The 16050-nt window shown below is 34.9% G+C and overlaps 1 protein-coding gene across 1 annotated transcript in view; it reads left to right on the top strand.

The window, feature by feature from the left end:
- LOC135619650 (uncharacterized) overlaps positions 1 to 16050 on the top strand; it is a 38415-nt gene that overhangs the window by 1295 nt on the left and 21070 nt on the right. The window contains exons 2-11 of the mRNA XM_065121864.1: positions 847 to 890; positions 1056 to 1119; positions 2934 to 3048; positions 3134 to 3201; positions 4947 to 5044; positions 6171 to 6342; positions 7183 to 7405; positions 11927 to 12053; positions 13760 to 13869; positions 13975 to 14067. Coding sequence (XP_064977936.1) covers positions 847 to 890; positions 1056 to 1119; positions 2934 to 3048; positions 3134 to 3201; positions 4947 to 5044; positions 6171 to 6342; positions 7183 to 7405; positions 11927 to 12053; positions 13760 to 13869; positions 13975 to 14067 — 1114 coding nt within the window. The remainder of the gene's footprint in view (positions 1 to 846; positions 891 to 1055; positions 1120 to 2933; positions 3049 to 3133; positions 3202 to 4946; positions 5045 to 6170; positions 6343 to 7182; positions 7406 to 11926; positions 12054 to 13759; positions 13870 to 13974; positions 14068 to 16050) is intronic.

The raw sequence follows: 16050 nt of genomic DNA, 5'->3' as shown, positions 1-16050 counted from the left end.
ATCCATAAAGGATAGTTCCTTAACTGCATATTGTACATTTGTTTTTGTCCTTCAAGCTGGCTCACACTTTAATTCATCTGCTTGGCCTTGCTTGCCCATTCTTTTGTAGGAATCCACAGTGATTTTTTATTTTAGTTCGATTGTCTTTTGGTAAATTTACTGCAATGTTTATGTTATCAATGGACCTTTGTTTGCTTTTGGCTATTTAATCGTGATTGCTCTTAAGTGATCTTGTAAACTTGATTACATAATTGTAGATGTAATCATACAACTTAACTGGAAATGCACAGACAATCTTTATGTGATAGACCAGTATGTTGTGGTTAAATAGTGTGGTTATGTAGTGTGATTATTATGGTGCTATTTTTTTATGAATTATTTTGCTTAATACTACTTTTCTGCAACTTGGTTTTGTTGTATATACTGTGTTGGCAAATAATTGCCGGGGGCATTTCAATAAAATGACAATCCTTGCATCTGGTCATTAATGTTCTGGATTTGAAGGATATACCACCCAAGGTTTTGAATACCGTACCATATCGATATACAGATCAGCTGTCGGTACAGTACGCATCTAGCTGTACTGAGCATCCCAACACACGGTACACTAAGGTGTATCGATGTACTGCTCGTACCAGTATGTATCGCCTGTATCGAGCGGTACGATATGGTACGATATTGCAAACAATGATATCACCAATATATTAGGAAGTCAGAGTCATAAATTGCATTTTTTAGTGCCTAAAACTTAAATGTGAACATCTCTTTTCTGAATGAAAAGCTTCTTTTTTCAGTACTTAACAGTTGTGGGTGATAACAAATATGTTCTCAATTTTTCCTCTGTAGATTGAGGGCTTTGATGATTTCACACTTGCATCTTCCTGGGAAAGGTACCTCTTCTCTATGTGCTGGATGTATCTACAGATCTCTTGCAGTGTGGTTGCTACAAATATATAGTTTGTTCCCTTGTCTTTGGCAAATACTGGCAAACTGATTTTTCACTTTTTCGTTCTTTTGGTAACAGGAAATGACTGAACCTTTGTATTTTGTTCTAGGTTTATTTCTGAAATTGAGGCCATTTGTCGAGTATGGATGGTTGATGGTCCAAAGAATTTGGTGGTATAATATTTTTCTCTTTTTCTTGATAATATATGTTTACCAATAATCATGACCTAGTTTTTTTTTGTAAAATTTGTTCTTCCCAACAACACTTTTAGAGTAAGATTATCTCATGAATAGGGGACTGATACTGCATTGTATGTGGAAGTACACAGAACCTACTTTTCTTAGTACCTTATCCTATTTGATGACTTAGATGGGCACTTGATGAGGGTTTACTACTTTTCCTTTCCACTGTCATATCCATTTTAAGATAGATTTTACTGGCATTTCTCTATGTTATACTTTGGTTAATATTGCAAGTTTCTTTGATTTTATTTCCTTTTGCTATTTGTATATATTGCTTATTGAAACATTTAAATAATTTTCACTGTCCAAAATGTTGGTTTGAGAAGTTTGCATCTATTGAGTAATAAATGTAGCGTTTACTACCAAGCATGTGTTGGAGGTTGCAAAAGTTATTTTGACCTTAAAAACTGTTCAAGTGATTGCATTCCGCTTTGAAGAAAGCTATTACCTTTAAGTAGTATCGACCAAGGATCGTCATTTTGCTCTGACTAGTATAAAATGAGCGGTATGTACCGACTCGGCCGTGAACTGTTATGCGGACCACCCTCGTTTCGGGTAGTCCACTTTGACCTTCCAAAACAGGTCCACTTCAACCCATTTAAACATATAGGGCTCATGTTTGTGAGCCCTCTTCGCCTGAACGTGAGCATGTCTTGTCTCGCACTGTCGCTCATCACCGCTTGCCACTCGCCACTCGTCGTGCGTGTTCGATGGGTAAGTTTCCTCTTCTTTTTCCTCTATCCTCTCCCTCCTTTCTCCCTCCTTTCTCCATCCCCTCTTCTTCCTCCTTTTTCTCGACTATCTCTTCTTCTTCCTCTTTGTGCATCGTCTCCCGTCTCCTTTTCTTCCTCCACTTCCTCCACTTCCTCCCACTGTCTCCTTTTCTTCCTCCTCTTCCTCCACCTTCTTTTCTTCTTCCTTCCACTTCCTTCATGCTTCTTCCTCCTTCCCCCTTCCTCTTCCGCACCTTCCTCTTCTCCTTCTTTTTCTTCCTCTCTGAAACACAGGTATGCACCGATGTACCATGTGTTGGTAAGCTAGTACCGACTCATACATATTGGTCTGACTAGATCACTGAAACAGGTCTGGTCACTGGTGCTTGAAATGGTGATCCTTGGTATTGACTATGCTTTTTCTGGATGCTAAACTCATACACTAAAGTCAGGTCAAAATTTGAATTTTAGAGGCAATTTATGAACCCAAACTGCTGACAGTTAATGGCCTTTCATTTTGCTTTTACTTGGATGCTGTCTGGTGTTGTTTTGGATGTATAAGCTGGTCATCTTTGAGAACAAAAGAAACACAAAATTTAAAGAGGATATATTGTATGCCACAAACAGTTTAAAAGAGAAAAGAATTATGATTTAGCTCCTTTTAATTATCACACCGACTATAATTTACTGAAGATCTGATACAAACAAAAATGAGACTTCAAGGTCATTTCTTTCATCTACTTATCTTCTGAAACTTTTCATTATTAATTTGCTAGCTTAGTTGATAAATATCATCAAGTTTCAGATTAGGTTAAGGTAACACTGATTGATGTCTTGAAACCAATTCGTCTTTATTTCATTCACTAGTTTTGTAGTTTATGGCAATTTTGCTTTTGAGAAACTCGTAACTGATTCCTCTGAGTGTTGTTTGTGCCATTTTAGTTCCTAGGAATTATCTAATATTGTACATCTGTGATATGTGGTGTGTCAGGCCTACCTAAAGATTGATATCTTTTTTCTATCTGTATGCAGGAAAAGGGTGCAGAATGCTTGGGTTCACAGAAAAAATTATATAAGGTCAAATCTGAAATGAAGCATGGCACAAAATTGTATTCTATTGAGTACTACTTTTGTGTCTCTAATAAGGGTAAATTAATATATTGATGGAAGTATTTTCTCTTTTACTTATAAATGAGACTTCAGTTACCCCCTTCAAATTTTAATTAATACAGGCAAAGCTTCGTTTTGGGATGATGATTTACATGATTTGCAATTGTCCTTTGGAGTGTCTGACTTTATGGTATGTTTTTATTTTCCCATTTTGGCATGTTCAAATGCAAACATGCTCCATAAGAACATTATTTTGGTACATGGTTTTCATTTTCTCTAACATCTTCGTGATAACCTGCACCAGTCAACATTGTGTATAAGGGTCTTGTGACACCATTAGCTTCGTCCATGTTGGAACATGGAAGTTTTAGATCTGAAGTGTGCAAGGAATATTAAAGCTGCAAGTGAAATTTTAACAAGCATTATGACATCTTTATAATTTCACTTAGATTATAAGATAAGTTCATGATTACAATTAACAGATGCTTTTTGATAATCAACTGCCCAAAGTGGCATAAAGACATTAAAGAATTTCGTAGGAGGATATACCAGAGGAATTGACAGAGTAAATGTAGTGCCTTCGTAGATTTGTGTTATAGTTGTTTCACAGTTTGGATAGTGCTTCAAGTGGTTAATATCCCTGTTACGAAGAAGAAGATGAAGAAAACTTTAGTTACCTGCTGATCCAAAAAGGACGGGAAGATTCTTATTATGCTTTTGACTTCTATATTGCATGATCAATGTCACCAAACTGTCCTAGTAAATTACAGTGCATTGATCAAACTGATTGCTATGCCTAAAGTTCTTAGACATCTTTGTTAAACACAGCTCGAAAGCATATATTAAGTTCCAATCAATACTTCGAAAACTCTTTCCAGTCTTATCTTACAATTTCTTTTGACTAATACAACAAAAACTTAAGCTGCTTAGGTTATGGGCTAAGATCAATCTTGTAGCCTGATGCTTTAATCACTTGGATGACAAATCTTTAGCTTTCGACTAGCTTATGCCTCACATGAGTGTCCAACATCACCCTCTTCATGTGTGAATGCTTATCTCTCCTTTGCACATGAGCCTCACCCTTTCATGTGAGCGTTGCTTCCACTCTGGATTGCATGTGAGGCCCTCATAAAGATGGTCCATGGTCCAGCAAATTTGTGACAATTTTTTAGTCATCTACTCTATAGATTTAGTTGATTTAATTAATTAGAGCTTTGGTATTAGCTATTCATCTTTTAGGATTTTCAGTTGTTTTTTCATTATTACTTTATATTTTGCAATTTTGAGATAGTTGAAAACTGTAAAGATTTGTTGTTTTTTGTGTCCCAAGTCATGCCTGATTATGGATTATTGTTTTGGGTATTTTGTAGCTTTGACTTAGTTATGACATTTACTCGTTTTAAATCAGTCAATGTCTCTTTAAATCGTATAATTGTTGTAGGCATAATTGATCACATCAGAGGAGATGAACTCTAATTTAACTGGTGGATATAGATATATGATTTTCAGCTTTTGTATGGATTCTACAAATTGTGTCCTCTTATAATTATGCTATTTTGTTTCACTTCGGTGTTTTTATATTTACGATACTCGTATTCCCTTGTCTCCCACTTCCTCATGATCAGCAGTTGGAATTAGGATGTATTGTCTTTGTTTTTGTTGTTGTTCTAGTAGCAGCCATTACTGATGTTGTATATGTCGATTTTCAACTTAACCATCATGAATTTTATTCTCTTTAATTTCTTTTTGTGTAATCATTGTTTTCTTTTATAATTGTGATTGCTTCTGTTGCCACTATTATCAACCATCTAGATTTCATCATCATCTTCCAATGAGTTCATCTCCTATAAATTTCATGCTTATATCTCTAGTTCACTACTTTAATATGTTGTTGTTGATGGATGCTGTTAATGTTGATTTTACATACACAACCAGGTTATTGCACCTCTAAGTGCTAGTGGGGTGGTTCTTGATGCACCTGAATCAACGAAGCTATTAAGTTCTGTTGCAATTGCCTTGACAAATTGTGGCAGGTGAGTTCTTAACAAATTGCACATTTGTGGTTTTCTTTATTGTATTGTTAGTTTGAACAAAGAAAAGACCTTAATTTTGGGTACTGGATCTTTACTGGTCCATGATCGGACCAGTACAAGTATAGTTCGTGCTAGTGTACTGACACATGGTTTGTGGGCACATGGTGTGGTACCAAGATGGGATGGGGAGTAAGGAGCCAAGGAGGAGCAGATAGTTTTTTGGTGGTGGTGGGAGACAGACGAGCAGAGGAGGAGGAAAAAAAAAAAAGATTTGTTGGTGGGAGGCAGGTGGTGGGTCTGCAGGGTGGCGAGCTGCCAGGCGAATGCAAATCGTGGACACCGAATGACATGTCACAAGGACTTTAAAACCTTAAGATCCTTGTGGCTTATAAAGAAACAAACTGGACAGCCCAGAAAGGAGCAGTCTGTGTCCCAAGGACTTTAAAACTCTATGATCCTAGTGGTTTATAAAAAAACAAACTGGACCGCCCTAAAAGGGGCAGTCTGTGTCCTTCTTGATGCCCAAATTAATAATTACCAGCCATTATGAACCGGTCCTAGCGAAATTAATTTCCATGGACCAAAATATTTGCTAACTTCAGATATACATACGTACATATAAAATCAATTTTTAATAGTTGGGACTTACAGTTTTCTCGTTGTGTTGTATATAATCAATTCATTTGCTCTAGCAATTTATTCTCAATTGCATGACACTTATGTTCCATGAATCTTTCCCACTGTTTCTTCCAGCCATCTTAGAGGTAAATAGCCTTCTGGATGATCTTGGTGGTTGAGACTTAAAAACATACTAATAATTAAGATAGATTTATTTACTTTGGACAAGTAGTTAAGCAATGTTCTATTCTTATCATTGATATGCATACCCAGACCACTAGTTCATTAAGTTAATTTGATATAACTCAGCCCAAATATATAATCAGTAGCACATAATCCACATATTTCACAGAAAAACTGCTTATGCATATGTTGGTGGGAGAGCATGAACATTTAAACAAACTTGCAAAGACATATTCTTCATCCACAGTTTGATGCTTTTTCCTATGTGTTTGGTTCATAAGTAGACAAAGGAAATATTATTGATAGCCTTTTTTTCTTTATGCAGTAACTGGCCCGCATTTGTTCCAGTGCATGATCCTTCTAGAAAAGCATACATTGGGATCCAAAATCTAGGCCTGATTTTCACCAGAAGGTTTGATGCTGATAGGATTGGTAGCCAGGTGCCTATAAGGCTCATGCATTTGGAGGGGCTTTATGAGTTGTTTATCTCAAAATTTGTGAGTTCCTACTACTATTATTAGGAAAGTTTCTCGTTATTCATCAGATTATCCGCTGAAAGAAGAAATTCAAACCCTTGATTGGCTATATAAATAATTTGTAAGTTTAATCTATTTGTTTATTGCATTAGGTAATAGGGAATTTCAGTGCTAGTTGCTGCTTGTATCGTTGTATGACATAATACTTGATCTATTGGCTGCATACCTGGCTATCCATGTTCTGGTCACTCTATAGTCTATTAGGTATATAGCCTACAGATTCAAACTTCACTTTGGTCATATCAGCATTTCCTAATTGTTTGTTTGTTCTTACCTGGACTTTGTGCCTATCGGTCATACAAACTAGATAAAGAACAAGGACTGTGTCTATCATAGTCATCCTTCAAGAATAACCCCTCAAATAAAAATACATGTTTGACAGCTATGAAAGTGGTAGATGTTGTTTTCCATAAAGTATTGCAAATTTTCACATCTAATTTAATTTAGCATGGGTTAAAATTTCTAATTATGTAATTTTAGAACACTCTGAAACAACATTAAATTCCAGAATCAAGGATAGAACTGGTCTTTGTACTTGAGGTTGCAATGTTGCTTCAATATTTTGTGATGTAGAATATTTGCATGGATCGAACATTGTTAGGTTTACAATGTTGTCTAAAAACAAAGATTTGTTATTGTTTTTAAATATTTTCTTCATCTGGCTCCTTGATGCTTAACTTTTCTATTATTTAACTGCTATAGAAACTTAGTTTCCTTGAACATGCCTTAATTTGGTAAAAGCATTCAGCAGACAGTCTCCCTTCATTCAAAGTTTCTAACATTCCAATTTTGTTCTTGGAGGCCTTATATTCAGTAGATTTTTCAGCAAGCTTTTTCAAAGTGCAATTTGCAATGAAGCTTACATATAGATCTCCTCCATATGAATCTGATGACGAAATCAACAGTGTGGACCCTGAAGTTAATGAATCAAAAGGAGATATTGTTAGTCCAAATCACATTAAAACCCAATGGGATGATGACTGCCCTTGGACAGAATGGTATTCTGCGGAGGATCCAATTAGAGGTACCTTTTTCTTGTCAAAAATGTAGCTTAGCTAATCAAGTAAATTTTAATCCTAGTTTTTAAACCTTAACCTTGTGAATAACTTGCTTCCTTAAGGCCTTAAGGCCTTTACAGCTCAAACAAAATCTATAAACTATTAGACTAGCAGCATCTATGATCGTTTGTGAGGAGAGTTAGAGCTCTAAGCAACTTTTGGAAAAACTAAACAGAAATTTGATGTCTTTTAGTTTTAACTATCTAATTATGTTGAAGTTATTAAAAATAGGGAGTTTAATAATGTTGCCACTAGCATTAGAACTCTAGGGAGTTTGTCTAATGAGCTTCCTATTAGTATAAGATTACATCAAGAATCCACATTAAATCTCTACCTTTTTACTATAAATCATTTATAGGATAAACCTCCAATGATATTGTCCTAGTTGATGAGAGTTTTAGATGAAATCAATTAATCTTAAGTTGTAAAGTCAAATCAGTTTTAGATTAAGTAAGACTAAAACATGAATATATGAGATGCAATTTTAGTAATACTAGGAATAAATAAGAAGATATAGTTAAGTTGGATGAGTAAAAAGTTTATTAAGTAAAAGCCTTAGATATCTATATCAATTATTCAAAAAAATGAAGAGATTGCTGAAGATATTATTCATAAAGTAAAAACAAGATTGTTATAGTGATGAGGGCTGTTAAAAGCCTTATGTGATCATCGGATACATTTGAAATCTTAAAAAAATTTATAGATTTGAATATTGGTTAGTTAAAAAACAACATATATAAAATGTTTGTATTGTTGAGATGAGAATATTGAGATGGATGTATGAAGTTACTAGGAAAGATAGGAAAAAAGATGTTTTTATTCGTGAAAGATTAGGAATCACTTAAAATGAGAGAGAATTATTTAAAATAATATGAATATATGCGTAGGAGATCGATAATTAGAAGAGGTAAACTGATGACTATTAGGGAGAGGTAGAGGATGACTAATAAGACTTTGCTAGAAACCATACATAAAGATTTAAATTCTTTTGGCTTAACTAAACATATAGCTTTTCACATATGTCAATAATGGCAAAAAATCCATGTAGCTATCCCCAAATAATTAAGACTTTATGGCTTTTGTTGTTGTTGTTGAAGCATAGCTCAATGATAACAAAAATTCCATATAGCTGACTCAAATAGTTGGTACATTACGGATTGTTGTTGTCAAGGAACATCATAGCAAAAAATGTGACCCAAATAGTTGATGAATTGTTGTTGTCAAGAAACACCGCAACAAGAAAATACCATGTTGCTGATGTAAATAGTTGAAACATTATCAATTATTGTTGTCGAGGAACTTGCTGAAAGTCAAAGCTGCATACAATAGGGAGGATGGGGATCCACTAGCAGACAAATCTTTTCTCCCCTAGACTCACGAATTGGGAATTTCCCTAGCTAGGGCAAATTCCTTCTTTTTTCTTTTTTCTTTTGACTGTTCTTTGCCATAACACCCCGTCATCTCATGCCAATTGGCTATACCGATCTGTGATTAGACTGCTATATATGGTTGGTCCATATCATGGTGTACCGCTCGGTATGGGCAGTACATACCGATCCAACAGGAGATCGGTATGAGCAGTACATACCAGTCTATCGGTATACCCCACCGTACCGTGTGTCGGTACGTTGGTATGTACCATACTGATAATCGGTTGGTATATCGGTACGGATAGGTAAGACGAACCATGGTTGGTACTAGTGTACCATGTGTCAATACACTAATGCACGTTGGTATTCCGAATAAGGGCCAAAAAATGGCTCGAAATTTAAAAAATTCATATTGTAGGTTTTCTTCTCTTAATTTTTTGGTATATAAGTTATATTCAAATAAGAATACTGTGTATCTAAGCATGGACGGACACATTATATCAAAAGAGAGTGAGAATAAAAGTGAGTGAAGGAGGGGGATGTGGTTTTAAAGGCCCAAAACAGGCCCCAACGGTCAATTTGACCATTGGAGTATGGTGTGATGAGAGATGAGGTCGTTATGGGTAAAATCCAATTATTACCAGCGGTCAAATGTCAACTGTATTGTCCGATACAAGAGGTGTACTGATGCATATGCATACACTAAACTGTGAATCGCCCAAAATGGGCTGTCAACATACCGATCAGCTAGCTGACTGACATGTACTGCCCATTTCATACCATATCGGGGGTACAACAGTCCACAATTGTAGCATAAACAAAATTCTTTCCAATCTTGGTTTTAGTTGGTATCACATGTTATCTTTTATGGCGATGTACAAATAAATACAAGAAATGCAAAAAAGAAGTCTATTTTGTATTAATGAAAATTCAGATCAAGTTTGGTTTTAATTGCTAGCATATGTGTGTTTTTTTGGTTTCCTTCCATTATCTAAATGAAATGAGTTGGATAAGCTGTGTTAAGCCTTTTGCCTAAAAATAAAAATTTGTTTACATATGTGCTGCTTCTTTCTCTTGAGTTTTTCCACAAAAAAATAATTCTTAAGACATGGTATATAACTTTTTTTAATAGTTAATAATGTATACATTGGATACAAGAATTGCAAAACAAAGGTTTGTTCTACCATGAAGAAAATCTAGTACTGGTATTGCATATGAAATTTATAACTTTCTCTGATGGACATTAACACACAAATCAAGGATTCAAATATTGCTCAGAATGGTACATGCCAACCAATGTTTCTTTGTCTGATCAAGGGCCGATATCAGACCAATAGTTTGGTATTAGTTAGCATTTATTTTTTATAATATTTTCAAAGATATCAGGTGATATAGTTGGTCTATCTGTACGAGACCCTATCTCATGAAGTGTTTTGTGTGGTTGTGAATAGTGTAAGGGAGGTGGAGAGGGGAAGAAGGAAGATGTTGGTGAAGGTGGCTCACAGCTGACCCCCCAGAGCTATTGCTACTGCAGGTGACATAGGATAGGAGAGAAAAGAAGGAAAGGTGGGGAGGAGGCACAGAGAGAGGGCTGAAGCGGCTGACATAGTAGCTTGCGAGCAAGTTGGACCAAGATCCTTGGTCGGACCAGTATATATGGGATAGTCCTTCTTCCCAACTGCTTGTTTTACCTTCTTTAGTAGATGGAGGATGTGAAGTATGTAATGGTGTTGGACAATAGGGGTATCAGGATTTTACAAGTAGGTAAATTTGTTACTTCTGATTTCCAATTCCAATTGAGGTTGGATTTCTTTGTTTCCAACCACTTTGGCCATTAGACTTTAAAATCAGAAAGTGCTTTTTAATAAAATTGGCCTTCAGCTCACATCAGGCCCAAGTCAGTGTTGGTACTTGGTACTTGGTAGTTGGTACACTACATTTAGTCTTACTTTTCCTGGACTGTCACTTTCAGGCATCAAATCAGGGGCCCTTATATTATACTTCAATCCCTGCAGCTAGTATTGATATTGCATGTTTTTGTTTTTGAACAAATTGTTAACTCCTATGCTATTTTATGTTGTAAATATTACTTGGCCGCATTATGATACATGCTAAGACAGACTATCTGGCAGTTACATAGTGAAGACAAAAACATATTTTTCCTAATTATCTTTAAGGAACAATCTTGTGGTATTTAAAATAATTTGTGGTTGTAGTTTTACAGGTCCAATAATTAGTTATATGACTACTATTTTCAGAATAAAATTGGATAATAATAAAATACTTTCAGCAAAGCATTGGTTTTTGTAAAAGTTTTAAGTAAATCATATGATCAAGGCATGTGCAGGCACAGGTCAAAACATAACATGCCCAAAATGTATCAACACACACCAGTGCAACCATTCAGATCAATTTTTGGTCTGTGTCAATCAGCATGACATGAAATTATAGCATGATATAGAAGGCATCATTGTGGCTTGTGGCACAGAATGATAATACTTGCACAAGATTGTTGCTAAATCTTTCACAACATTATACTTGATTTCAATAATACCTGAACCATGATCTTTATTTGTTTAACTATGTTGGCAGATCAAGTGATAAAGGGAAAGATAAGTTTAACCACACATTCTAAGATCTCGAATCATATCTGTGAACAAATTTTTTCCTTGTAGTTTATGATGAGAATTTGACATTAGATAGAATGAGGTCCATCAAGCCTGATTCCTAGTAAGATGTCTCTTTAAGCCATATTGCATCAGATCTTGAAATGTTCCATTTTTTATATGTTCTGATTGGTTCCAGTTAAATGACATCTTAAATTTTTAATATTAGAACTTCTCTGCGTTCAGGTTTATGTTGATTTTATATAATCTCCTTTTTAAGTAAGATGTGTTTCTATCATGTAATTTATTGTTGTCCCAGCACATTTTGTTGGTAATTAGGTACTGTACACAAAGAAATTTGATGCTTAACCTATGCTATTCATCTTCTAGAAAGTTTAATCTTAAGAAATTCTTAGATTGCCATGGTTGAAGTAACTTTAACTGCTAACATTTGATACTTTCGCATCTTAGAGGGTTTCATGGTAATCTGACAGATTTCTGTGTCCTTTAGGGTTTGAGTTGGTCGCCATTTGGTCTGGTAGAATGTTTGAAAGTTCTCTTGAGATGGCAGAACTTGAAAATGCTTCCTCATTTGATGCTGAAAAGTGGCTTCTTTGCCCTATCATATTCCCATTCATGTAAGAATTTTTTTATTAGACTGAATAAGTTAATATACTGTGTTGATAAATGATCATACTGTCTTGATGCTAATTCTTCTTGTTTCATTATCATTGATATATGAAAGTAGTGGGCCCTCCCATTTTCTTCTAGCTGCATCTTACCATTTATGCCATTATTATGAATTATGATCTCGTCATTCAATTTGTTAGAAAAAATTAATTATATTAGGCTATATGACACTTTTTGTTATAAATTCATATATTGGATATATTCACATCATAAAGACAACAGTAAAATGCTGCTTTCTAATTTGTTTCCAGGAAATTTTCTTAATAATAACAACATAATTTTCAGTAGAATATAGGTGTAGCCTTTGGAACTCTAAAATGAATCACTGCCTCCCACCATCTGCTGCCGCCTCATCTACAGTATTTTTTGTTTCTCCTTATCTTCTTCTTCCTTCCTCCTCCTCCCCTCCCTCAGCAGAACAGTACCTCAGTACATGCTGGAGTACCATATATTGGTGCATCGGCATGAACTGAAACTATATTGGTACGGCCATCGACCGGTAAGGGACCCTGGTACAAAATTGCAAAACTTGGTGTGTTGGTTGTAAGAAGTCAAAAATTGAATCATAAGCAATCATCTTTACTCTGTTAAATTTTACAGCATTTCATCAAATTTTATTTAAATTCAGCAGTTCTGTAAGATTCCAGAATAATGAATTTGTGACATTGTTTAATCCATTATATTTTTTATGCAGCATTTAATCTTGGTGTTGTTTTATTGGGTGGTTGATTTCAGTTAATTATTTGGGATGCTATTAATGTCATATATCAGTCATTCCATACAATTACTTGTTCACTTCCGATTTACAAATTAAATCCCTTGATACAGGGACTAATTATAGTGAGCTTTATGGTTTATATGGAATGCTATTCCTTGTTATCTTCTCCTATTTGGTTCTTATCCTTGATTTATATCAAGCTTTTTAGTTTTTCTCCCTTCAGTTCAAGGAGTCTGTTATAATATTTCTTGCTGGTTTACCACTTGTCTGTTTCATTATTCTGAGGCTTATCTATATGTCTCTTCTCCACTAAGCATAAACCGACAAGAAAAGGTCTCAGCATGTGTTTGTTATTTTCTTTTTTTGAAAAATCCCCCCGAAACTTCAAATGGGTAAAATTTAGTTATGATCATGGTATGCAATTTCAAATGGTACCGCCCGGTATGGGCGGTATGTACCGGTACGCGGACCGCTCGCTACCGGACGGATTGTGCTACAGTGCTACACCGTAGCAGCACTACAGTGCTACAGTAAGAGGATGAAATATTTAAAACTGTTCGGTACACCCTGGTGTACCGCTCGGTACATGGTACCGTACCGTACCGAGCCAACCTCGAAACACCGATACGGTACGGTGTTGCATACCTTGGTTATGACAAAGCACTCTCTTATGTAATGTACTTTGGTTGATGAGTTTCTTATCCCATAAAAGTTTTCATATGCCAATATTATATTTTACAGCAATAACTCAGTGGCAAGAATAATTTGGTGGATCTTAGACAAACTCATTTGCAACTTTATTTTACTTTGATCTAAAACTTCCTTTTTTCCAAATTTAACATGTGATGCTCCTTCATGGCTTGTTTGGAGGGTAATGTGCTTAAAATATTATATTTGTTTTTTTTTCCATTGAAATCATTATTTGGTACTTTATAGGATTGACGATTCAACATGGATGTTTGTTGGTTTTGCTTCACAAATACGTCTTCTAGTAAGTGCATTGGATATGTCATTTGAGGCTCAATTTTTGGACGATTTTGTTTCAGGTTAAAATTTTCTTTCTGTCATTCTTTTTTAATTTTAATATATATGGTATATTTAGTATACAGAGACATATTCTTCTTTATATATTTCTCTTTTATGCTAGACAGTCGAGAATCCAGCATCTGATAATTCAAAGTCGTCAACTGCTATACCTCCCCCAACAGTTCTTGATCGAGTTCTCAAAGAGATTTTTCATGATGGTATCTTACTAATCATTCATCTGTTTTCCTTGTTCTATTTTGACTGATGTTGTGAAGCCTATGTTATTGTCATTTTACTTTGCTTCTTGATGCTATTATACCACAACAAATTTGCACAGTTGTATCAACATGATTGTTATTTATATGTGATTATACAACATGATTGGAAACAGTGTATCAAACAGAAGTTGTCCAATCTTAATAATGGTTACGAGGCTTGACTATCAATGTTAATTGGTAATAATGTTGCATATATTCCTTAAATGAGTTGAAATTTTATAATTTCCTTCATCAACAGATGCTTCAAAATCATTTTGGATAATTTTTGTAGTTGGTTGGAGTTGAGCTAGAATCCTATAGATAGAATCTGGTCCTCGTTCCTAACACCATAAATTCAACAATGGATGCTTCAAGTTGGAGATTGATCCTGTCAAACATGACCTACATTGTCTGAAAATTCTAGACACAATAAGTAATATTCTGAAAAGTTTCATAACATATGCATCAAGTGGTATAAAAATAAGCAATTTGAATGACATAGAAAAGATCTTGGTTTGATCAACAATTTAGGAGTATGAAAACAAGGAAAATTTATGTATTCTTCCAAAGTAATAAGTTACATTTGAAATCATTGGTCATTGTTCATAAGCAAACAATTTTCATAATTTACTTTGGTTTGATGAGCACAAAATATATACAAATTTATGTATATATTTGTTTTAAGATTTTTGAATATCATAGATCATATGTAGCAGAGTTTAATCTCAATTTGGAGCCTCCACGATTGATTTAAGGTGAGAAAATTGAGGCTTCAATCATCCCAAAAGGATTTTATCTGAACTTTCAAAAAGACATGCTTGTCACCCACCTCAGTTGTGCTAGATGGGCCTTGAGTTGAGATAAGTGTTATAAATGAGTCGGAAGATCTAAATAACTACAATTTTTATGATCTATGATTCTATCATCTTAATTTCATCTAAATGGATAGTTGTTATCCTTATGCATGTAAACACAAGAATTCTTGTTTCATTTACAATATCATACTTGAAGGACTAGCACTCTGAGCACATGAAATCGACTAAACATTTTAATAAAAAAATGTCTAATTGAAGTTTAAAATCTCAACTCCACATTCGTTACAACCAAGGTTCTCCATACCACAGCGTGCTGCTCGATATGGGCGGTATGTACTAATCCAATAGGGGACCGGTACAAGCGGTATATGCTGGTACATTGGTATGCCCACCGTGTCATGTGTTAGTACGTTGGTATGACTCGATATATACCATACTAATGGTCGGTCGGTACACCGGTATTAACTGGTAAGGTGAACCATGGTTACAACACCATGATGTTAGTGATATGGTACCATATATCAGGTAGTATATTGACTTGTACTGTCTAGTATTCTAGAATAGGAAAGAATATTGACATAGTGAGCCATAAGGTTCGATGACGGTCTTTAGTTAGGTTGTTAAATGCCTGTCAGAATGTACCTGCCGAATCATATTTGAAAATGAAGCCTTGTATTTGAACCATGATGGATGGTTTGTGCTTGTAACCTAATTATATTGAATTGTGCCCATTGTTTTCATAGATAGGTGGCAAACTAATGAGTTTGGATTTAACATAGATGAATCAATTTATTGAGTAGTACTCTTGTTGCATTGTACGTCATTGTGACCTGTACTAATCTATGTGAGACAATACCATTAATAAGCATGCGGTAGCATGTCCTTGATTTTTTTTAACATGCTTAAATACCATAAAATGGACTGGTCCCTGTTAATATCACTGAAGAGAACTGCAATCCCCATGAATTGTGAGTATAAAATAGGAAAGGAAACTTATTCAGAGTGCTATATCAAAGCAGAAGGATAAGGGTGTGGATAAGTAATTTGGAGAAAAATACAAATGAGGATCCGTATGTTTGGCCTGTCGGAGCTATTTGAGGAAGATTGGGATGAAATGATGTAGTTTATG

The sequence above is a fragment of the Musa acuminata genome, chromosome BXJ1-3 (genome assembly GCF_036884655.1).
Source record: "Musa acuminata AAA Group cultivar baxijiao chromosome BXJ1-3, Cavendish_Baxijiao_AAA, whole genome shotgun sequence".
NCBI lineage: Eukaryota > Viridiplantae > Streptophyta > Magnoliopsida > Zingiberales > Musaceae > Musa > Musa acuminata.
Note: the sequence above shows the minus strand (reverse complement) of the source record. Positions and strands in the feature narration are given on the sequence as shown.